The following is a 24518-nucleotide window of genomic DNA, read 5'->3' as shown; positions in this document are numbered from 1 at the left end:
GGTCAGGCGACCAGGTGGGTTGCAGATGGGCGGTTCTGGTGGGCTGCATTGAGTGAGGTGATGACATTGCATGAGATGCATCGTGCAGCAGCCGTTCTCAAGAGCTGTGAGGGTGATTCAGTCTGTGCAGCAGAGTTGATGCATTGGTTCTGAGGGTGATGTATTGAGCAACAGAAGCAATGCACCATTTCTTCAGGAGATTCACCACACCACAGAGAAGATGCATCAGTTCTGCTGACTCCAAAGAGGGACTAGCAGATTACCTTTAGGCCCACTTCCAAGGGGACAGGAGGACCACTTAGGAGCGAAGGAATCCTAGAAGACAGAATCCAGGTTCTGGATTCAAGGTTGTTGCATGCCTGTTATGTCCATCATGCTTTTGGTCAGGAGGCCAGCAATCTTGCCCTTGCAGCCACTCTGGCATCCTGCATTTAGAGTCCAGTCCTTCTCACCTAGGCAAGAGGGCAGCAGGTCTGCAAAGTGGTGTAGCAACCCAGCAGAGTGGCAGTCCTTTCAGCAGCTCAGGAGCCCTTCTGCCTGGCAGAGCCCAAAGGTGCAGAAGTGCACTAAAGAGTTGGGGGTCTGAGGTCATATATTTATACCTGGTGCCCACTTTGAAGTTGACAAAGCTTCCAGATGTTTCCTCCCTCCCAGGTGTCTGGAATTCCATGGCTTCTTGTCCTGGCCCAAGATTGACTCGGGTCACAGCGGACTATTGTCAAACCCCTTTGTGAGAGTGGTCAGGCATAGCCTTTGTGATGTGCAAACATGATAGGTGACAGATCCTTCCCCTCATTAACTCACAGTGCTGCATTCTGCCAATACCTAGTTTCCCTTTGTTCACTGTCTGGAAGGAATACACAAGGACCAACTGCTGGCTACACCTTATCATGTTATCTAGTATCAGGCAGGATGCAGACACCAAATGGTTAGGACAAGAAAATACACCACAAAAAATGTAAAAACAAATAGGACAAGAAAATGACAACTTTCTAAATGTAGCATTTTCAAAATTGTGCAAAATTGTGACTAGCAATCTCAGATTATCATCAAAGAGGGCTTTTAATTAAAATTCTTTAGACCCCAAACTCGAACTTTCTACGTGGTCCCAATTGGAGGTTACAGCTTATTCACTACCGGGACATGTAAAACTTAAAAATACATATCCAGTGTTTTAAATACACTACACCCTGCTCTGTTGGCCGTTCAGGGCCTATCCTCTGGTGACTTTTATGTATTAAAAGGAATGTTTGGGCCTGGCAAAAGGTTTGTTTTGCCAGGTTAAATGGCAGTTTAAAACTACCCATAAAGGGGGCAATGGCAGGCCTGAGCCGGGTTTAAATGGCTACTTAAGTGGATGGCACAAAGAGTGATGCAGGTCCACTAGTAGCACTTAATTTACAAGACCTGGGCACATATAGTACCACATTATTAAGGACTTACAAGTAAATAAAATAGTCCAATTGGGTGTAAGACAGTACTACCATATTTAAAGGAGCGAGCACTGATTAACATAGATAATGTGTGCAGAGTCCTAAAAGTTAGCAAAACGGGTTCAGAAAACATGAGGGTGAAGGCAACAAGTTTGGGGATGACCTGCACAAAGTGCCAATACCAACAGTAACCTATTCTGAGTAAAAGACTTCCTTCATACCAAATGTGTGATTTTTTTTCTCCAGCCGTTTTTGCTATAGGAGAGATCACATACTGCTGTCAGGCTTAAATGGGAAATGATTCTTTGATCTTTTTAAATAAACTTGTCCCACCTACATCTTAATTTGCACAAACTAAGACATTTTAAAGGTGAGCTTAACAGTTCTCTAAAATGCCAAATTCCATGGAGATTTGGCAAACTGGTCAAGAAAATTAACATAGGGAGCGCAAAAAGTCACTTTCCTCTCTGAAACGCACTCATCCATAAATACAGTGGAACTGAATCCCTAACATTAAAACGTGTAATTATATGAACACAACAACGACATTAAGACAGAAGCAAACAGGCATACACATACACAATAGAGACACAAATACAAACACACTTATACTATGAAGTGAAGGATGAACAATGTGCTTCTGACCTATTGAAGAAAATGCATACATCTACAAATATTGGTGATTCATTCTCTATAACCTGTCTTTTTATTAGAATGATCCTTGTTGCAGTCATCTTTACTATGGCTAATTTCTATGTGAAGACCTACATCAGTGGAGAGAAAAAGTTTGATTCAATACGGCGTACTTTAGTATGTGAGGACTAAATCCTCCTCGTAGGGTATATCAAGGAACTAGGGAGGACTTACCATCCTTAGTCCTTCCACTATTTATAAATCATGGGCTTAATAATTCTCATGCAGGTTACACAGCACCACTGACTCATTTCACACCACTTGTCTCACTTTCCTCGAGAGACCAAATGCATTTCATTCATGGTATGTTAGCTCAAAGAAAGCCTTGGAACAGCAGTTCCAATTCCTGCGAGCGTATTACAGTTTTACTATGTTTAAAATGTAGCATTTGCTTATTGCCACGCTGCATGATATATTTGTTCCCTGACATAAGTATTGAAAAGCACTCTCGCACTCACGGAATTGCATGCATCTTACAATGTGTCATATCTTTAATAAATGAACAGTGATTAGAAACCTAGAAGAGAGACATGCATTCAGGATAAACAAATGTAATATTAAGACTAGTCTTTCGGATGTTAGCATTAGGAAACCAAAGAGACAATTGACAAGAAAAGTAATTTATGTGGATTTCATTTTAAGATTAGATATCGTCATCAGAGCTGCTTATTTTAGAATTGAAATTGAAGTGCTACATAACCAATGTACTTACCTCACAGTTTGCCCATAGCATGAACATGTAAGTCGGGGAACATGTTATGTTTTTATTAAAGATGAGTTTCAAAAGTTCTGACTTTTTCGCTTATTTATGATGTCTGTCAAAATAGTGCTAGGTTAGCATTGGTCACTGCTTTTCTTACATGAACGCATAGAATATGTTTTCAGTTGAGTCGTTTTGCCTTGTGGCGTCACCAATTCTCTCCCTTAGAGGCACTTACAATTTGTAGCACTCCGCACTTCCCTTGGCCTCTGTCCCACACCCTTTATAAATAAGTATATTATAGCGGTTCAGACGGTTTCCAAAGTGTAGATTCAACTCATAACACGCCACATTTTGCTCCACTGAGCAGAGGACCAGCTAATCTGAGAACATATTTAAATGTTCATAGTGGCCCATTCAGGGACTCCCAATGTTGCATTTAAAGGTTGCACAATCAAGTGTTTGCCATGTTCCTTTTCCAAGTAAAGTTTTGAAGTAAACCAACAGGAAGTGGATTATAATGTATCCATGCAGAATGCTCCTTCTGTGACACATCTTCAGTAACTAAATTCCAGAATTCTTCTAAAGGTTTCATATGTTTGACCCATAGATTGAACATTTCCTAATACTTTATAAATTCCCTACTATAGTTTGAGCTCTCAAGGGTGAAGTTGTTTATTTCTCTCTGCTGACACAGAAGCTGTAATCACTATACATGTTTTTTTTCTTTGTTTTCTAAAAAATGGTGCTACATATGTTTATATTCTAAAGCTAGATTAGCGTAGAGAAGAGAACCATGTTTAATGTAGTAATAACAATTTTGTATACTTGACACTTGCCTCAACTTATGTGCAGGAACATATTGCATGAAACCGTACTGTAAAAATTGAGAAATGTCTACACACAAGCTTTCATAAACCTTTATTCTGTCTTTAGAATTTGGAATGATGGGAGATCATACAATTAAAAGTCAGCGACCTCGATCTGTTCATGAGCAAAGGGTCCCTCAGGAGCAAGCTGATGCTGCTAAATTTATGGCACAAACTGGTAATACATTAGTTACATTTTTCTACTTATTGTTATTAATTCTAGCAAAAGCCACTGCATGTTTCCATAATCCTTTTGCATTCTTGTCCATTTTTTCCTAGTTAAAATATTTTTTTATCCATATATTATTTTTTTCACCAGTAAAGTCCATAAATAAAGTAGCCAAGACGTGAATGGAGTGCAAAGTCGTGATTTGTGAATGTGAACATTACATAGAATTCTTAGCTAGAATAAATGTTTTTTTTTTAAACGAATGTTGAATTGTGTACACGGGTGTATGACAGTACTCTATCAGTTTTGCAATTAGTGCTGATCAATCACGTTTAAAACATGCTGAATGAAATAGCTTTTACGAAACCTAGTCATACAAATAGCAGGCCTGGACCTGTAGACATAATTTCCATTCTAGGACTAGATAAACCCTTTTATATGTCTCTATTAGTGTCATTAGTCACCCTAGATTCTCCCATGAGCACAGACGTTACTGCAATCATCACTCAAGGGTCAATGGCGAACCGTATGTTAAATGAAAAATAGGAGGCCCCAACTTCTGAATAAGAAAGACTAATACAGCCGGCCAGACTTCATCATGAGCAAAATTGGTAAACATATCCAACATGTGTAAAGCGAAGTGAGTACAGCAAACGTGTAACTGATCAGACACCTGACACGTTCACGAGTGTGGTGCCTACTCTTTAATAAGTGCAGCCTCGCTTACACTTATTACAATGTTACATTCAAGGAAGATGTTCAAATCTAGTGCATGTGTTCAAAGCTCCAGGGAAGCATACAATAGTTTTACTTTGAAATGCAGGAAATAACTGGGTTATTACAGGAGCAAAGATATTTAGCAGAGGCTCAGAGCTAAAGTAAAATCTAACACACATGATTTAAGGGCATGAACCAGAGTGAAATAAACAGCATATTTGATGAAACTGGAATTAATACTTATCCTCAATGGCTATTACGTTACTAACAACATTTAAACATATTTAAAACTATGAAATGTTCACCAAGTACATGATATTTCATGATATTTCATATTGAACCGTAATATCAATAACATTAAACACATTTTAAAAAGAAGGACATTAGCTGATATTTGACCACTTAAAACGTTTTTAGACTTTTAGTTCACATTAATTTCCTGATATTATTTTTTATCAATACAGAACAGCCCTCGCATAACCGTTAAGAGGCATCAGACCACACTGAATAAGTAATAGTTTGTAGCTGCACATGAGTTGGTCACATTTTTATGTTTCTTTTAGGCTTTTTCATTGTACCAACCACGCTTGTACTTCATAATGAAATATATCATTGTGCAGTGCTTGCAATTTGCGATTTTGTTCACTAAAAATCACGGAGCGGGTTATCACATTTAAACTGCATAGTTGGAAAGTAAATGTGAACAGAATTGCAGCAAAGACATTTTGATAACAAGATTATGATGTCAGCTGTTTATTATAAGTAAAATTCCGGCAATCAAACATGTTTTATTTCCTATAATTGCCCCTTAAAACAGATTCTCATCAGTGCACTAATTAAGTTTCTTCAATTAAGCAAAAATGTAAATGTATTGTTTACGAGTGTCTAGTCCTCCGCTGCAATACACTTACCTTGGAAATGGCTCTCAGGAACGATGCTAAGCGCAGCAGTTTTGGATTCCACAGCAACTACAGGGAGTAGAGCTAGAAAGTTTGACAGATGTGATTTGCTGGGCTTTGCTTCCTTGCCATAGGTCTGATTTACAGCTGAAGGCAGATGCAAATTGCTCCCAACACTCTGTGAAATAGCACAACAACATGGATAAATTAAAAGAGTGTTTGGCTGTTTGCAGTGCAGTACCGACCGAAGAGCTGCTCTGTCTTCCCAAGCACATGCTTTTGCCATTGTTGTGTCCGGTAATATTTTTCGTTCTAAGGCAGGCAATGGCATCAAGTTGCTTTTCATGTGTTGCCTAATCTCACAAGTGAAAAAGACCACCCACAGGTGTTATAATGTTTTGTAAAACTCCTACCTTTTTCTACTTTAAGCACATTCTCACAATCTAAAGGCAAATTTGCTTCATAAGTCATATGGAGAGGCTTCAAATTACTGTCAAACCAATATGTGAGATTATTAATTCACATATTTACGTCTATATCATAAATTATTTACAAAATCTTCTTGGTGCCGTTTTCACAGCTGAATATATCAAATCCTAAGGTTTGGACATTTTGCCTCAAATAACCTGAAATGCTATTTGAAAAATGTACAGAGGGAGAAAGTTTGATGCATGCCCATTTCACATGTTCCATCCTACTATGGTCATTAGGGCCTAATGTAGTAATAAATAGACACAAAACTCTGGATGCAATTTGCAACCAGTATACTTGCACCCAGTGCTGAATTTATTGTACCAATCTAAGTTCTAATAGATTGGTTTGCTAAATTCTGATTTGTAGTTGGTTGCAATTTGATCTATATCATGAATATTAATGAGGTTTGTTGCAATTTGTAATTTACTCTGCTTGGTGGACATCACAGTTTCGATGGCCTGCAAGGCTTGGCAGACTACCATGCCTGTGATCACCTTTCAATAAACTAAACTTTTTTTAAAATGCCGTCTGTTTTCCATAATTGAAATGGTGCTGGGTTTAAAATGAAAAGTCTATTTGTGAAAAAGTTTGTTTGGGAGTTAGCAGTGGTCCCGTCAACCACCTTCAGCTCCTCAACAGTCTTATATATTTTTTTTTCATTCACAAAAGAGGTCTCATGAGGGTAATTTCTTTTCTAAATGCATTTGGACCCCAAGTTGGGAGTTGGTAATTTTCCAATGTTTTGCGACCGGATTGTGGTCACAAAACAATTACACATCTTTTACTAAATCAATGTTTGGAAGGGTTGCTTACGATTCACCCTCTACAAATTACCATGGGTATTGGAGTCAATAAGTCATTTTAGTAATTGGTTTGCAACCAGTTAGTACATCTGGCCCGAGATTCTTAGTGATCTAATTTCTTTTCATTGACTTACATGACATGGGTCAATGATTTTAGTGTATGTTATTGTAGTGTGATTAGCACTAATATTTGGCATCCATCGTAACAATGTCAAAAAGGGAACTAAAGGTGTACTGTCTGTCACACAGAATAAGATATTTTGTCATTCAGGTTTAGGGTATGCAAGGGCAGATTTTTCTTCAAATGCCGATCAAATGGCAAGCATACATTGGTGTTCTAAATATCACTCAATTTCCAATTTTATTGGATATGTAAGCTCTATAAAATTAGTTTAAGGTCTTTAAAAAAGTACTTTAGAGAGCATATCACTAACACTGCCAGAAACTTGGCAATGATACGTTTAGATTGAACAAAAAGACAGTAAAGAGTTTCTAAATGTGCCTGATATGCACTGCAGGTGATGCTGTTGTTACAATATGACATTGTTTCATATGTAGGCGAAAAGCTTCAGGAGACTTCTGCTTCAGTACGAGGTGCTTAAAGCTACTTAATAAGGGATACTGTTGTTAATTAGTTGGCATAGAAATGATGCTGTGAATGGTTTGAAGATAGAGGTAGGTCTGTTCTCTCAGAATGAGGATAAAAAAGGAACAACACAATAGTTCAAATATCTTGTACTCTTTGGCGGAGTGGTCATAGAATTTTTGTCTTTGCCTAAGCTAGTTCGCTTATGGTTGATCACCTCATATTTGGCAAAAACAAACTAACCACAGTTGTGGAAATCACTAAGCCTACCAAAGCTTCTGTAGGTTCATCTTTATCACATATAACGTGCATACAGTTGTTTTGTTCAGTTGAAAAAAGTGTTACCTCAAGCTATTGCATTCATCAGATCTTTTCATAATTATGTTTTTCCAAAGATTTTCACATAAATAATGTTTTTTTTGGCAATGGCAAATATATTCTTTTAAGTTTTTCAAGGGACAATTTGAATTTTATGTTGTCACTCATTAGAAAAATAATAGTTTTACAGGGCCAGAAGTTGTTATCAAATTGCTTTTATAACCCCAGATAAATTAAATGTAACACAATATTCTGCATCAATAATAAATAGGTTTAAGGAAACATGATATCTAATGCTATCTGTACTTTTGTTCAAATAGTTTTCAATAAGCGTTGTGAAACATGTTTTCCAAAGTAATTGACATTCTCTAGCATTTTAGTGGGATTTAAAAACATAATGAATAGATAACCTAGTATGTTGGTTTCAGATGCTAGTGATTGCAAAAGATAATACCCAACTTTGAAGCCTTGGAGAAACACCATCTCCTATCCAGACTATGTAGGACTATTTTCTTCACCCAGGAAAGGCATGTTTTATCCTACAGGGGTTAGACTAATCCCTATCTTACATAAATTGTAACTTCCATTGGTGTGGCCCCTGAGAACTAGAGAGGAGTCGCGATGAGGCAGAAGCACTGCTCTATGTCCTGTTGCTGGTATATCTGTTGAACATCCTTGTTCAAACAAGGTTGCAGCAAGGAAAACCAAAAAGTTGTTTCAGGTAGAACTAGGTACATATTGTATTCTGCATGCCCTCTGTATGCCCGATTCACTCCAGTGGAGTGTCCAACTACATTGTGAATGGCTACACTGAAGAAAGGATATACATGACTGAGAACATAGAAATAAAATTGATAAATTGGTTGCCAGTAACAGCCTACAAAATGTACAAAACATCAATTTTCCCAGCATAAGCATCAAAATTCCATTGAGTTTTAAGAGAAAAACTGTGTATAAAAGGTGGTAGTCTAAGGTATTGGCCACAGCAAATTTGAGACCTCTTTAATAGAATCAACTCTTTGACATAAAAACAGTATGATAGGTCATCAGCACACTGTAATTCGAATACAGTTTGTTGACAAATTTCACCAATCCCATTAAATGTTTGGTTCTGTCTCTTTATGAATTTCGGCTCCTAACTAAACATGAATGCAGTTTGTTAAACATGGTATTTCAGAACAGTATTATTTTATACAGTGAGGTTGGACTAGAAAAACTTTCTGATCAAGCAGTGCTGAGTCATTTTCACTTTCCAAATCATAACATTAGACCATTAGCCGATGATTCTATCTTGGAGACTGTTACTTTACATTCTTCCCATTAATAGTCATTTTGTACATTATGTGTAGGTCCTGTAGCAATGATAGAAAGAGGCACCACTACTGTTGTTCTGACATCTATTCATTAGTTCTTGGTGACTCATTCTATGAGCAACTAAACAACAGAAGCAAACTGTGGCTTCAACATCACATCAGGTACAAACTAATGTGATGTAGTTGGGATACAGTCTCTCTTTCCCAACAGACCATAAATAATCAAATGTAGTCTATGTGCTTCATACAGGGTAATGTAAGTGATGTTATTTTCTTTGTTGCACTGTTTAACATGATTGAAAATATTCTGGTGTGTATTGTGGAGGCATCTTGAATTAGACTCATGAATTTGCTGAGATTTCATAGTAGGTGATATTCACATGCCATTAGTGTGTGTTAATTGCCAAGTTACCATTTTTAATTCAGCTGAGAAGTACCCATTGACACACATTGTAATAATAGGTCTGTGCAATAATTGATTATTTTCTCTTTATAATAAACAGACAATATAGTTACATTATTTTAACATGATTTAAAAAGCTCCTCTGACTTTTGTTATTTGTAAAAAGTGAGCTATGAGAGGGGTCATTACCACTTTTATTAGTTCTTCGAAGGACACTTATCATGTACTTCTGATTGGGGCTCTCAAAGCCTACACTGGTGCATTGGCTGCAGGGGTGTGAGTGTCTTAAGATCCTCATGTTTGCAGAGAACTATTAAGTAGGAGGTGTGAACTGCGTTGAATATTCTAGCACTTGGCTATTCTCAATGGAGCTTTTTGGATCCTTAGGAGACTTTTTTTTTTTTAATCCCAAAAAATGCAAATTAATAAATATGCATAGTTAATATCCATTGCTGATACATGCATTTTATAATTTGTAAGTATGGAAATCCTGAAAGGTGCAAGGATCATGAATGAGTTCCAATGTGTTTGCATCACCAGCATTTGACAGAAATATATCACTATTGAACTAAGCTTACATTTAGTGGTGCCTGAGTGGCAATAAGTGAGTGCCCACCAATAAACTGTCACAAAAATATGTTAAAAAACTAAAACAAAAATGAGTGCATAAAAAATATAACAGATGTGTATTCTGTTGTGATCAGCTATTTCATATCAGCAAGAGAACCATATATTTTCGCCCCATTAGCGAGCAAATCAAACAAAACAATTAACAATCTCAATAGAAAAATCAATCATTTTTTATTGTGCTTTTGTGTGCTTTTGCTTGGTTTTTGACCAGTCCTGTTAATTTGTTGAGCATACTGCAGTACTGAAAGTCACGTAATGATCTGTATGCTCTTTGTTGTGCATGCCTGGCAAAGCTGCTTGCATGTGTACATATTGAAAATCCCAATGGAATGCTGCATTACCACTCATGGCTGTACCCATTTTTATTTGTTGTCTTGCATACAGGTGAAACTGGTGTTGACGAGTGGTCCCAGTGGAGTTCATGTTCAGTTACTTGTGGTCAAGGGTCGCAGGTGCGAACCAGAACTTGTGTACCACCTTACGGGACACACTGCAGCGGCCCTCTAAGAGAATCAAGGGTTTGCAATAACACTGCCCTCTGTCCAGGTAGTGTTAGCAGCAGATGCAAATGCATTTGAATGTTTATGAATATTTCATTAATTTGCTTACAGAAATGTATTAATGTTAAAGAGGGGAGTGCATGGAGGAATGTTTAAGCGGCTGAAAAATAAACTCCAATCAAACAGAATGTTAAAATATATAGCATTTTGTTTAAGTCTTGCATTATCAAATATGTCTCCTTAGTATAAAATGTAGATTAAAAGTAACCTGCTCAAATTAATATTTGTAATGGGGAACAATTAGTCGGGCAGTGAGAAGTGGAAGCAGGAAAAGAAAGAATAATTCTCGTTGCAGAAATTAGCTTGGTATATATCTTCTTCCCTTGGTATATGTATACATAGACTTCGTTACAAATTCTTGCTGGAGAATGGTTGTTTTTCAGTGAGCCAAAATGCTTGGGAGAATAATAAAAGTTGACTCTCAATGAGAGATGTCATTGACATTAGATCCCCCCAGAGTCTGGAGAAGATCCTGTCCAATGCATTTAATAATCAGTGCATGAGTACCTCCTCCCATATCAGCACTAATGCCATTTGTCATTCTGCAGTGCTGATGCACATTAGGAACTGTGAGTATGTTTCTTTTGAGATCCAGGTTCTAGATTCAGCACTCTGATGGTGTTAACAGATTTCCCAGCTTTTTTAGGAGGATGCCTAGGCTCCCATTTCAACAGAAAGTGCTTACATAATGTCAGAGTGGAGCACCAGGGCAGTATTATGCAGGTTGCCCTGGGTGTGCAGCAGGCCTGTGCGTCCACTTTTTGTGACCCCAGACCACTATGGTATTTCAGAAGGGGCAGCATATTTGTACAGCTCCTTCTCTAATACTGATAGCACTTGAACACATGTAGCATCAGCACTATCTTGAGAGGAGCTTTCCTCAATTATATTTCCTCTATAAATTAGGAAACCACTTTGCCCCTGTGTTCCATCCCTGTTACAAGTTCAGACACTGGGGCAAACAGGCCGTTATGATGCACACTGACAGTCTCCCACAAAAAAGTGGTGTACTATTAGAGCTTTGCCGGAGGGCAGCCCACTGAAGCAATTAAAGGGGTCCAAGATTACTAGAAGAGAAAAAAAGGGTGAGGCTAATCTGGGTACCGCATAAGCCTCTAATCGATTACATCACATGCAATATCCACTTAATGGGCTACTTTAACATTCTTTGTGTTTCCAAATATTTTATATATACCTATACTTATTCACCTACCTCAGCTGTGGGCAATTCCACGAATTGGATGAGGTGGACTCACTCATGTAATGTGGCATTCTTCATCATTGCCCACCCTGGTAAGTTAGTACTACTAGGATAGACTCAACCTCAAGAGGAGGATTCACTTGAGGGAGTTCATAGAAATAAATTAACTCTGGATAACTTTTCCAGGATCCAGTTGTACTTAATAAAGATGCCTTACGATAAACCACAAGATAATTCTTTGATCAGTGGTACACTTGGTGTACATAAAAAATACTAAACAATATTAATGAGAGGGCAGAACTGGGCCTCCCCAAATATCACCCAGCAGGTGGGTGAAGTGGGTGGGTGAAGTGACTCACTGCACTTGTCTGCAGGGGATCTTTTTCCATTCTCTAAAGTGAAGGCAGCTGCCCCCTGCACTGTGAAACCCAGAGCGGCTTGTAAGGAGCCACCCCTTAATTCACTGATTGTGCTCCCCACATGGCAGCTGCAGGTTTGCAGCCCTCCTAGAGGCAGCACATTCTTGATAGTAGGGCTCTCTGTCATGGTCTGTGTGAGGCACATCTTTTCAAAGGTGCATCTGAAACAGAGCGGTACAGTGTGCCTATTCTGAAAACGGGGCCCAGATCCATTCTCCATTGTTTTTGAGTATTCCGTGCAGAGCTATCTTCTAACATTTGTAAGCATGATTGTGCAGGGGAAAAGCAAGAACCGTAATGCAGTAAAACAGTTCGGCTTAAAATGTATTTAGAAGCAATTTCGAAGCAATTTATCAGTTTAGAAGTAGTTTAAAAGCAGTTTAGAAGCAATTCAGTTACTCAGTGTTCATTGTACAAAATGAATAAACAAATAGATACATTTTATTGCATAGCACAGAAACCCTAAGCACACTCAATTTAGCTGCTTGGATACACTTTTAGCATGCTGTGATGTCCATTTTGCTGCTCTCTTCATTGCTGTGTTTTTCTAAGCCATAATGTAGTGATGTAATGGCTGACCCGGCTCTGGGAAATCGTGTATTAAGCTAATTCCCATCTAACCTCCATGTATAAAAGCCACATTTAAGAAAATAGGAAACTGATATTTGACCACAGATAAAAAAGGAAGAATGGACATTGGCTTGAAAGCCTGCTTCATTCACTAAAACCCTCTTTTTAGCGTTTATCATGGAATGAGATGTTAACATGACATCACACCTAGTCTTACCTAGGGAAACTCAACAATAAAATAGACTACGAAATATAGGTTCCATTTGTGGAATGGCACATTTCTATGACTAGAAGCAAAAATTGATTTGCTACGTAGGATAAGATATTGCCTGACTTAACTCCAAAACACACAATAATCAAAAGCTCTATGTACATCTAAACAAGCAGACCAATTCTTGCAATATTAAGTCTAATAAACTATGGCAACAAATGTCCCGTGCATTATGAATCTTTATGAAATATTTACTAAATCTTTAAATGGTCAATTGTTGTATACATTAAAGAGTAGAATTATTTAATGAAATATTATAACTGGAAATTACAACATTTCTGGTACATGCATTTACGCCTGTAGTTTTCGTCATGTAGTACATTGTAAGGTTGTGGTTTTACTGCATTTTGGCAATTAATTATTCGGTTCTTTAAAGCCACCAGAAGGCTATGTGTAAAGCTATGTAGTAAGAAAGAACGAAAAAAGAAAGGTTCTTGTCTCATAAAAAAAAGACATTGTCTATCTTTCTTTCAACCTCTCTTCATGACCTGCATTTACCAATGTTTGTTTCCCAGTATTTGCCAAAGTCCAGCACACACATCTTAACATTTTATGCTCTCTGACATGCTGCTCCGAGAATTGCTTTAGTGGCATTTCTTCGAGGAAATTCACAAGATTTAAGAGAAATTGCAAACATCAACCTCTATTTTTAGAAAATATAAAACAACTTCTGTTTTTCTTTCCAGTTATTAAATAGCAGAGGCAATGCCCACGATACCTAAGGCGTCTGTTTGGCATTGTCAGACAGGTAGGCAAATACCAGAAGAAAAGAACTGGAACTGGTAGTGTGTGATGACTCAGTGTGACTACCACAGACTGTGCAGGGAGACAGATGCATGCACTGGGCTAGAGATACATTAACTATCATGGTTTTCCAAAGTTATGTCCATAGCAACTGATTCTGGTCTTCTTACAAAATACACCAACTAGAGTACTTAGGCCCGTATTTATACTTTTTGACGCTAAACTGCGCTAACGCAGTTTAGCGTCAAAAAATTTTGCGCCGGCTAACGCCATTCTGAAGCACCATGCCGGCGCCGTATTTATTGAATGCCGTTAGCCGGCGCAATCATACCGGCGCTGCCTGGTGTGCGTGGAAAAAAACCACGTACACCAGGCAGCGCCGGCGTAGGGAAAAATGGCGTTAGGGCGTCTTAAAAATGGCGCAAGTCAGGTTGACGCTAAAAAATCGTCTTAACCCGATTTGCGCCATTTTAAACGACGCCCAGACGCCATTTACATGACTCCTGTCTTAGTAAAGACAGGAGTCATGCCCCCTTGCCCAATGGCCATGCCCAGGGGACTTATGTCCCCTGGGCATGGTCATTGGGCATAGTGGCATGTAGGGGGGCACAAATAAGGCCACCCAAAAAAAAAAAAAATTAGTTCACGCAAAAAAATGACGCTATTTGCCCATACTTTGGCGCTAGACGCGTCTAGCGCCAAAGTATAAATATGGCGTTAGTTTTGCGCCAAATTTGCGTCGAAAAAAACGACGCTAATTCGGCGCAAACGGAGTATAAATATGCCCCTAAATGCACATATGGAGGTCTACATCCGTTCCAGTTTCACATATATACTTTTTTTGAGCATCTCTCAAATGTTTCCGGAAGTATCCTGTAACACTGTTTTCCAGGTGTATTCATATAAAATGGGCCGTTGTATCTTGAGGTAGTATATACTATGAGATTTGCTCATGGGAAAGTCTTTGAAACTAATGCAAATACACCTGCTATTTTTCTTCTTTGTCATAAGGAAAATATTTTGACCCTTGAAAAAACAACTTACACTGGTACTCTCACCAAAGCTGTATGGTCATTGATTATGTTTGTACACTCCAATAGGACGTGCCTTTGTCTGGAGTAAATCCCTTACCTTTTTCTGGGATTTACTCCTCCTTTCGTCATGATTAAATTTTTTACCTTTTCCGGGATGGGATGAAGTCATAGTATCTGTAAATGTCCACAAATGTATGAGGTTGTGGATGTACAGTAACTTATAGAGCATGCCTAGGATTACCAACTTCTTTACTGCTCCACTTCTGTGAGTATGTTTGCTCAAGATAAAAATCTTCTCGTAAATCCTTTTAGACCATCCAGCCTGCTCATACTTTTCCATTATTTCAGGAGACTAGGTTTGTCCATCAGAGTCTGTACAGAAGTACTAAGACAGAACTTTACTGCCAATAAAACAGATATGATCAATCGTTGAGCGTATGGCCATGATATGAAACAGCCCACTAAAATTTAGATCCTGTAACTGTTGAATCCTTTAAATGAAAATTCCAGCAAAGGGTAACACTTAGGCCCTCATTACAACCCTAGCGGTCGGTGTAGAAGTGGTGGTAATACCGCCAACAGGCCGGCGAAAAAAAAAATGGAATTACAAGCATGGCGGTTATCGCCATGCAAAACCGCCATTTCTACACTGTGACCGCCAGGGTAGTAACGACTGCTGGGCTGGAGACTTTGGTCTCCTGCCCGGCAGCCATCACTAGACTGCCAGCGGTATCAGGACCCCGCATACCGCCATGGATTTCGTGGAGTTTTGTACCGCCAAGAAATCCATGGCAGTAGGCACCATCAGTGCCAGGGAATTCGTTCCCTGGCACTGATAGGGGGTCTCCCGCTCCCCCTTCAGCCTCCCCAGAATCCTCCCCCCAAACCCACGACCCGACTACCCCCCAAAGGTGGCAGGCCCCCCCACCTCCCAAAAACATCCACACCCCCCCCACCCCTACATGTATGCTCACACAACTAATACACATACATGCAGACATACACACACACACATGCACACAGACATATACACACACATTTCCCATACACACAACCCACCCCCGCATGCATACATGTACTCACACACACCCTCTACACACTCACATGCACAACCCCATGCTTGCACACAACACCCACCCCCCTCCCCTAAAGGACGATCACCTTACCTTGTCCGGTGATCCTCCGGGAGGGAACGGGGTCCATGGGGGCTGCTCTGCCGCCAGCTCCCCGTCACTAGAACACCGCCACTCCGAATCCGGGGTTTTGATTCAGTGGGCAGTGTTCTGATGACATGGCAGTGGAGGTGGAGCAGCCTCCACTTCACTGCCGACCGCCAGTATGGCTGCTGGCAGCTTTCCATCTGGAAAAGGGCAGAGGGCTGCCAGCAGTCATGATACGCTGGGCGGGAGACAGCCTGCACTGGCAGTCTTCAGCCCTGCGGTACCTCGGCGGACTTGGAAAAAGACCGCCGAGATTCAAATGAGGGCCTTAGTTTGGACTTGGAGGTATCTGAAAACAGACTTTGGGCATGATTTAGAGTTTGGTGGATGGGCTACTCCCTCACAAACGTGACGGATATCCCGTCCGCCATATTATGATTCCCTTAGGATATCATGGGATTGTAATACAGTGGATGGGATATCCGTCACGTTTGTGACAGAGTAACCCCATCCAACAAACTGTACATAAGACTCCTAATGTACAACTTGGAAGCCAGTGTTTATTTACCCGTCCCGTAAAACACCTGACTGATGTGGCTCAATCATGAGCTGTCCTTGGAGAAAATCACTATGTCCACGAAAATTCTCATGCTTGTACGTGGGGAACCTAACAAGTATTGTTTACATCTGAACTGGTTCTTACACCTGTATTAGTTAATCCTATAGAAAGTATGCTGATGATTATGGCGTTCATGTGAAGAATATGACAATGTATGAAAAACCTGTGATGGAGCAACTCTTTTTAAATTTTATCTCAAAGGATCTCCATTTTCCCCTGCAGAATCAAAATTGATGGCAAATTGCAATTGTTCTGTCTTTTGGGTGAAGGTGAAGAGGAGAACTCCCCCTTCACCTATGGACCTCATACTCTCTTCTAGAATGCAGGATGGGGCTCAAGTCCTGGCTGTTCAACTGAACCCCTTAACAGTTATGTTCTAAGTGCTTGGATACCCTGGTTGGAGATTAGCCATGCTCTATAAATCCTGTTTCATTTATTGATTTATTTATTTAATAGGAATGCTATATGATATGAATCCTCAAATTCGGGTGCAGATTTTAATGCCTTTAGTGTACATAAAGAGATTTTGGGCAGTATTAATGAAATTTGGAATGGCCTTGTTTTAATTGTTTTCACTAGTAAATAGTTTGAATCAATCCAGGCTTGACTTCCAGTAGTCTAGACTCTATCCCTATAGGTGAGTGTGTGCAGTACCCATGTCCCATGTAGCATTCACTAGTATTTAAAGAAAGGATGTGAATACTCCCATGGGGCATTGTCTTGAAATTGTCAGTATTGTGGTTCAGACATGTGCCAAACTTAATGACTAGGATGAATGAGGTTCCTTCACTCCACAGAATATGCCCTTCTCTATACATGGAACCACAGGACTTCAGAAATTATTTGTGTCTTTCCGCATTGATGACTGTAAAGACAAAGTGATAAAGGACATTTATAGATGCATCAAAATGGTAAATGATGAGCCATCAGTGCTTTTAAAGGATAACTAGGCTTCTCTTTTGAATAGTATTCCAGAATGTTCATCATTTGTCAGGCTTGGGAATGAGAGCATGGTTTCCAATATTTAATTCTCAAAAACAAAACTATTATCACCAAAACCCGAGCCACAGCAATCATCACTAGTAGTTAAGACTATTTCAACATTTTCTTCTCTTGGCTGAGTCAATGCCAGATCAACTTGATTCAGCTTTCTTGTCAGCAGAGCAATTTCTTCAACTTGTGTTGTTTTTGTTCATGGCAGAATGTTCTGCTGACTTCCAGATTTCCAGGGGCTATGTAACCTAACTTGTAGGTAGAAGAAAGGCTTAGTGAAGGTGAGGTGAGAGGGCTGACAGGAGCAAGCATGCAACCTCTTCAAGTTCATGAGACCTATGATAGAGGCATTAGTTACACTGGCAAAGTCTCAAGCAATGACAAAATACATTATTGCCCCATGTTCTTTTATGTATTTATTTATTTGTTTATTGATTGATTTATTTACGATGTTTTATACATCTTACATACCCAAGATCATCAGCATTGTGTATAGAGGAACAACAGTGATACAGAGCAGATATAGTATACATGAAAGTAACAAGAAAGGGAAACATTGCCTCATGGGCTTATGCATCTAATCAGGAGCTGTTTAACGTTAATAATGAAGAATGAAAACTAAATGTGTAGTCAAGATTAATTAGAAGGGGGCCTAGCTGGAAGGTGAAAAAAAGTCAATAGGGCAGTTGGAAGAGAAACAAGGTTGTGGAGGAAGCTTTGAAAATTGAGTTCAAGAAGTATGCATGGGGTGGGAGGTTGAGTTAGATAGAAAGTGAAAAGAAAGCTAGTGATGGGATGTGAATAGGGCCAGGATCAGATGAATGGTCATTGGTGAAGTGGAATAATAGGGACTGGAATCAAAGAAGGCAAGGAGTTAAAATCAGATAACCTGGTAAAAAATTGCAGGACAGGAGAACACTAAGAGCAATTTACTGCAGCCAGGTGAAGTTCCTAAATGGGTGAAGTAAATGAACAAGTGAGTTCAATTGCTCTTTGAAAGTCAATTGAGTTGTAGCACATACCAGAACAATAGAAGGGATTTGCACAACAACATATTTATCTCAGAGAAAATTTGTATCACAGATTTGCTTGTTCAGGTTCATTCTAGATTCAAGATAATAGTTGTCCAGGTTTGAGTCAATTTCTGTTAGCACAAGAGATCATAATGCAGGATAAGGGCACATTACCATGTTATTGAAGGATAGCATACTTTGTCATGTTGCCACTGTGATGGAATCATTGTGCATGTAAGAAATGGGATTATTGTGGGAAGATAAAAGAGACACTGTAGCACCCTGGAGTAGTTAAAATAATTCTCAGTGTGATGGGCTGGCACATGCTGCACTGTAAAGTAGGATAAACTTATAAATCTTTTGCTACACTTTTGTGAATCAAAAAATTGCACTTATTAAAGTCATCTGCTGATATTAAAAATAATATTATGTAAAAGAGCAAGGTGTGTAATATCTCTATTGAAGATGGGTTTACATCTTAGTTGAATTTAATCACTGCCTTCTTAGAGCACTGTACAGCACTTGTAATGTGGAGTCAACATTTAAATTCAAGAGATGCCCTTGGATGGAAAGGTAAGTAATTGCTTGCCAGGTCAGTGATTAATATAGACCTCTGTGTTCTTGGACTACAATAAACCCTGTCTGACATGTACTCTGCTGATGATAGACTGTAACAATAATTCATCCTTTGAGCATCCTGATGTCAGTGATATTTACACATTCTTGGCAATATATGGTTGAGTATAGGGATTGTAATTAGACGTTGTGATTGCAAGTTGGATCATCACTCTGTGGCTGAGTATTTATCTATGGTTCAGGCAAGAGGTTGAGTTTAAACAAAACATGAGGTAATCATTTTTGACCTGGTCCTGTTTAACATCTACATGACCCCACTGGCTGACCTTATCAGATTGCACAGTCCTACGCAGATGACACCAAATAGATACTCTCCCTGTCAGACAAAATCCTTTGCACAAAAAAACAACTTTGTTAAGTAACTGACCTTGGTAGCCGCCTGGATAAGATCCAAATTTCTCAAGTTCATCTCACACAAAACAGAAGTAGTGATCTTCTGTGGAAAAATATCTGCTAGGATTCCACCTGGTGTTCAACAAACCTTATCTCCACACGTACCCCCACCACCTCTGCCTCAAACGTAGGAATCATCCTAGATGACAAGCTTGACATGACAGTCCACATAAGCTTAGGTGTCCTCCCTCTGTTTCCACATCCTGAGGATGTTGTTGAAAATCTTCAAGTGCCTTCCAAACAACACTAGGAAAATGGTCACAGAGGCCCTGATAACCACCAGACTCTACTACAGCCCCACACTCTATGCACAACTCACCAAACAGCTCCTGAACCGTCACCAAACAATTCAAAACATTGTTTCAAGACTCATCCTCATCCTACATAGCCACTCTCACATCACCTCACACTTCAAAAAACTTCAGTGGCTACCCATACACAACCACACTCAGTTCAAACTACTCACAAACATATGAAAAGCATTACACAGCATTGACCCTCCTAATTCAACAGCAGTATACACCTTCACCAACATTCCAAATACCTCCACTCAGTTGGACTCTCACTAGCACATGCAACCCACATACACAAAAACAGAACTGAAGGTCGCACATTTTTGTACTTCTCACCTATAACATAGAATGATCTTCCACATAACATCAGAGCCTCCTCATCGCTGCTTGAGTTCCACAAAAAGCTGAAGACCTGGCTCCTCAAATAATCTCTCCTGGAAAGCAGCCTCTAAACCACCTGTGAAAGAACCTGGATACCCTCACGGGTGATTAGCACACTCTACAAATAGACATAACAGAGCACAACTGTATACAGTATAGTAGTGGAAAGGAACCGGGTGAAACTGATCTATAAGGATGACTCAATGTCATAAAATAACACAAATCCAACTCCACGAATGTACAAATACACATTAAAATACCAAATTTATATTTATATCAGACTTTATATATATGAAGTATCCGAATATACAACACATACTTTTCCTTTCATGTTTTAAATTGCGATGGAAGCTATATTAGTTCTAGGAAGTGTTTAGTGGCATGATTTATTTTCCATCATCTGTTTCATTCCAAGCAAATGCATGCCACACTAGTAATTTAATGAAGACTTGTAAGAATGTGCTATGAACTATGGCGCTCGTAAGCACAACTGCATCAGAATTTCTGACGCAGTTGTGGTGCTTTGCTGGACTAGCGTCAAATATTTTGACGCTAAGCCAGCAAAGCGTGGGGAGGCCCATAAAAAAAGGCTCAATGTCACTTTAACGTGTGCCCTGAGCAGCCATTAAAAAATGACTCTAGAGTGACACAGTGAAATCTTGTAGATTTCACTGTGCCATTCCTAAGGGCCTCCTTGCAGGGGAATGCCTCCCATGCATACATTATACCTGGAGCAGGTATAATGTGGCGCAAGGGTTTACAAACTGGCACAACTATCCCATTGCACCAGTTTGGAAATACAGCATTGGGTAGGGGACTGTTCAGCACTGCCATAGCATCAGAAAAAATGGCGCTACAGCGGCTCAAGGTTGAAATGAGATAAAAGATAAATGAGCTCCTAGGTTTTGTTCTCTATAAACATTTAAACTCATTCAGTTTTCAGCACACTTATTAAAATCAGGTGACAGTGTACCATTTTTAACAAAACACCATGAGAATTTAAGGGATAGTATGTTTGTATATGTTCCCTGTATTCTTTCATGGTCTCAAATTATGTTGAAGAACCAAATGAGGAAAATGTCACTCACTCAACAGCTCTGCCATCTTCTACACCTTTAATTTTCTTGCTGTTCATTTATCACACTTAGAGCTTACTACTAAGAAACACAAAATTGTTTGGCATATTAATGAGTAATGGAGTCTTGAAATTCTCTTCCAGTCTTCATGCACTGTACCGAAGTTTTGTAGGAGCATCCGTGTAATGAAAACAAAAACATGGAAGCAATATAGCATACATTATGAAAGTCCATGAGCGTAGCATAAACTTGCGCTGCACTTGTGCCCACAACACATTAATAAATGTGCGTCTGTGTGTTTGTGGGTTTGAGTTTCCTTCCTAACATCCTCAGCAACTCTGGTATATATAAATACCCCCTTTCACTTAGGTGCCACTGTGCATTTTCACATTTCTATCATCCTCTTGTTCACTTTGTTTTGGCTCCTAACTCAAATGCCATAGCCTTCTCGGCCCTATGGTTTTTCCTTCACATTTCACTTTCACCGCCATGATTGTGGGCAGAAGCTCCAGCACTTTGGTAACCATCAGCTTATCAATCAGCGTCTTTGTTGCCATGGCAGAATTCTCTTTTCCTGATCGGAATGCTGCTATACTTGACCTAAACTGATTCAGAATAAGTAGGTATTTGAAATCGTTTTCGAAGTTCTCATAAGGTTCTTAACCCTGCTACATAATTAGGTCCTTCCCAACCCCATAATCCCAGTGACTCTACCGATATTACACACTACACGGCTTTATTTCCTACAGGCTGTAGGAAATAAAGCGATTTAGTCAAGAACACACACAAATCGATTCCAGATTGCACTAACACTCGGTATGTATCCTTGTTATAGGCACCAGGCGCCTGATTACCCGACCTAGCGGGTTTCCAATACCTTAGTCCACAATTTAAAAGTGAAATGTCTGGAAGTGGGAGCTCCTAAAATCCAATTTGTTGCTTCCTTTTTTTAATTTCTGTCTTGAAGGTCAGCTAACAACCGCCGAAGTATATTTATTTCCAGTCAGGTTTATAATCGTCTGAGCACTAGACATGCCCATAAAGTCTGGGCAATAAGCCCTGCCTTCTCATTTTTTAAACCACTAAAGTTAATGTGCTGCCACATCACTCATTGATTCTAATTGAAAGGACTGCGTTTGGAAGCGGACACAGCGTTGGCTGGAAGAGGGGGCAGTGCCAGGTCACTGAACCTCTCCGTGCAAGAGGTAGGACGGTGGCTCAAAAGGAGAACGAAAAATGCGTATATGTGCCAGAAATGCAATGACTGTTGCTGACAAACAGTGACAGCAGTAATGAATGAACCAACATGTATCTTTTAGAGAGTAATATTATTTGAAATAACGCATTTTGATTGTTTAGTGTGAAGGAATAAATTAGGTGAAGAGAGATGTGTATTGTTAAAAAACGTTGAAAAAAACATTTAAAAAAGCAATAGATGTGTCTTTATATAGGGCTTTCTGGCGGAGGTAAGAGTCTTGGAAGAATATATACACAGTCAGAGAGAACAGCACATCTAAAGGCATCTGTACATGCACATACCAATAAACCAAGTAACTCAAGAAAATACAACAGGCTTCCTTGTACACAGATCAACCTGGATGGGGAATCAATGCACAGAGAAACATACTAATACATCACGAGTACACAGTACCGCAGACCACACAAAACACGCATTCAATCCCTGCTAACCTAAGTTCAGGCATGCTTGTAAAGAAAGGTAGATAGAGGCACAAGTCTGTGGAAGGGTAAATGAATGGATTAATGAGCGTGAGTGTGTATACCAATGTATGCATGTGTGTGGGTGTATGTGGGGTAGTTTAATGGCGTATAGATGGATGGATGGGTGACATTTTGTTTTTATGAAGTTGAAAATGAGGCTTTTTTTTGTTTTGTTAATTTCCATAAGTGCTTTATTTACAGACTGTAGGTATACTGCTCTTTTACTTTTCTGTGGTCCAGATTTTACTACTGTGAGATCTTCTAGCCTTGAAATTGGTTTAATGTGACAAGAGGAAGATAAATGGCATGTGAAAATATAGCATACGATGGGCAGATGTTAATAACTGGAGCTGTTTTCCATTGAGCAGTTATAAGTAATATCAAATAAATGGCATGAGCAAAACTCGAGTTGTTTTTATATGAATTGAAGCATGAGGGTGGAAAAATCGGAATTATTTTCACCTAGCAACCTAAAAGTGGATGGGAGTAGGCCCCCAAATCATCTCACCCGCCTTAAATTAGGAGTTCAGGGTTAGACACGTCTTAGGACAGTCCTGCACAACATGGCCTCACTAACCTCTCACAACACCCACAGGAGAACAGCCCGCTTCCTTTCCCACTCCTAAAAGTATACCTCTTGTCCTGCACTTTCCATCAACACCCTTGCAAATACACATCCCTCATGCTCCCCAATCCAAAAATATATAAAGATTCATCAACCTTCCTATACACCCTTGCCAATACTTTGCCCTTACTGCCTGAGTAAAAAAAACTAGCTTTTTAGTCACCCTACTTATCCACTCTTACAAATACCATCACCTCAAAATCTACATCATGAAATAATTTCTGGCATACTACCAACCTCTCCATCCATCCTGAACCTATCCACATTATTAAACAAGTAACTTGCATGTGACTTTCCTCCCATGCCACCGTTGTACATTCCCTTCACCTCCCTGCCCTCTGGATCTGCAAAGGCATGAAGCTGACAAGGGTAATGATGATTGGTGAGACAGATGCTCTTTTTACAATCTGCCCACTCTTGAAATGTTTCTAAAGCTCCAGGACAGGCAATGGGCTGCCATCAACAAGGGCATGGGCTTTTGGGGACCAGTGATTCACTGCATTGACGATGGAGGAGTGAAGAAACAAGATCTTTTTTTTACTGCGTGGGTGTGGTTTTTAAAACATCACAAATAACATTTTACAACAACATTTCACAAGAACTAAATGCATATTTTGTTGCTGTTTTTCAATGGTTTTAGAATGAACAGTTTGTTTTTTAAAGAGAAGTTGCATTAGAGCATTCATATCTATTTATGTATCACTGTTGGCTATTTGAAATGGGGTCTCTAGTTGGCAGTGGATTACACCCTGTCCAAGTAGGGACCCTCACTGTAGTAAAATATATCTTTTAAACATTTTAAGC

General features: G+C 39.4%; 1 protein-coding gene across 14 annotated transcripts in view; it reads left to right on the top strand.

The window, feature by feature from the left end:
• The window catches only part of ADGRB3 (adhesion G protein-coupled receptor B3), a 1499072-nt gene that overhangs the window by 504699 nt on the left and 969855 nt on the right, over positions 1-24518 (top strand). For 6 of the 14 annotated variants that reach the window (XM_069235727.1, XM_069235726.1, XM_069235725.1 and 3 more), the window contains exons 3-4: positions 3763-3873; positions 10392-10553. The exons of 4 other annotated variants lie outside the window; for them this stretch is intronic. In XM_069235727.1, coding sequence (XP_069091828.1) covers positions 3763-3873; positions 10392-10553 — 273 coding nt within the window. The remainder of the gene's footprint in view (positions 1-3762; positions 3874-10391; positions 10554-24518) is intronic. 4 more of the 14 variants (XM_069235733.1, XM_069235730.1, XM_069235734.1 and 1 more) reach the window with 1 other exon arrangement.

This window comes from Pleurodeles waltl, chromosome 5 (genome assembly GCF_031143425.1).
Source record: "Pleurodeles waltl isolate 20211129_DDA chromosome 5, aPleWal1.hap1.20221129, whole genome shotgun sequence".
Classification (NCBI taxonomy): Eukaryota; Metazoa; Chordata; class Amphibia; order Caudata; family Salamandridae; genus Pleurodeles; species Pleurodeles waltl.
The sequence above is the reverse complement of the archived record's forward strand: the minus strand, read 5'-3'. Positions and strand labels throughout refer to the sequence as shown.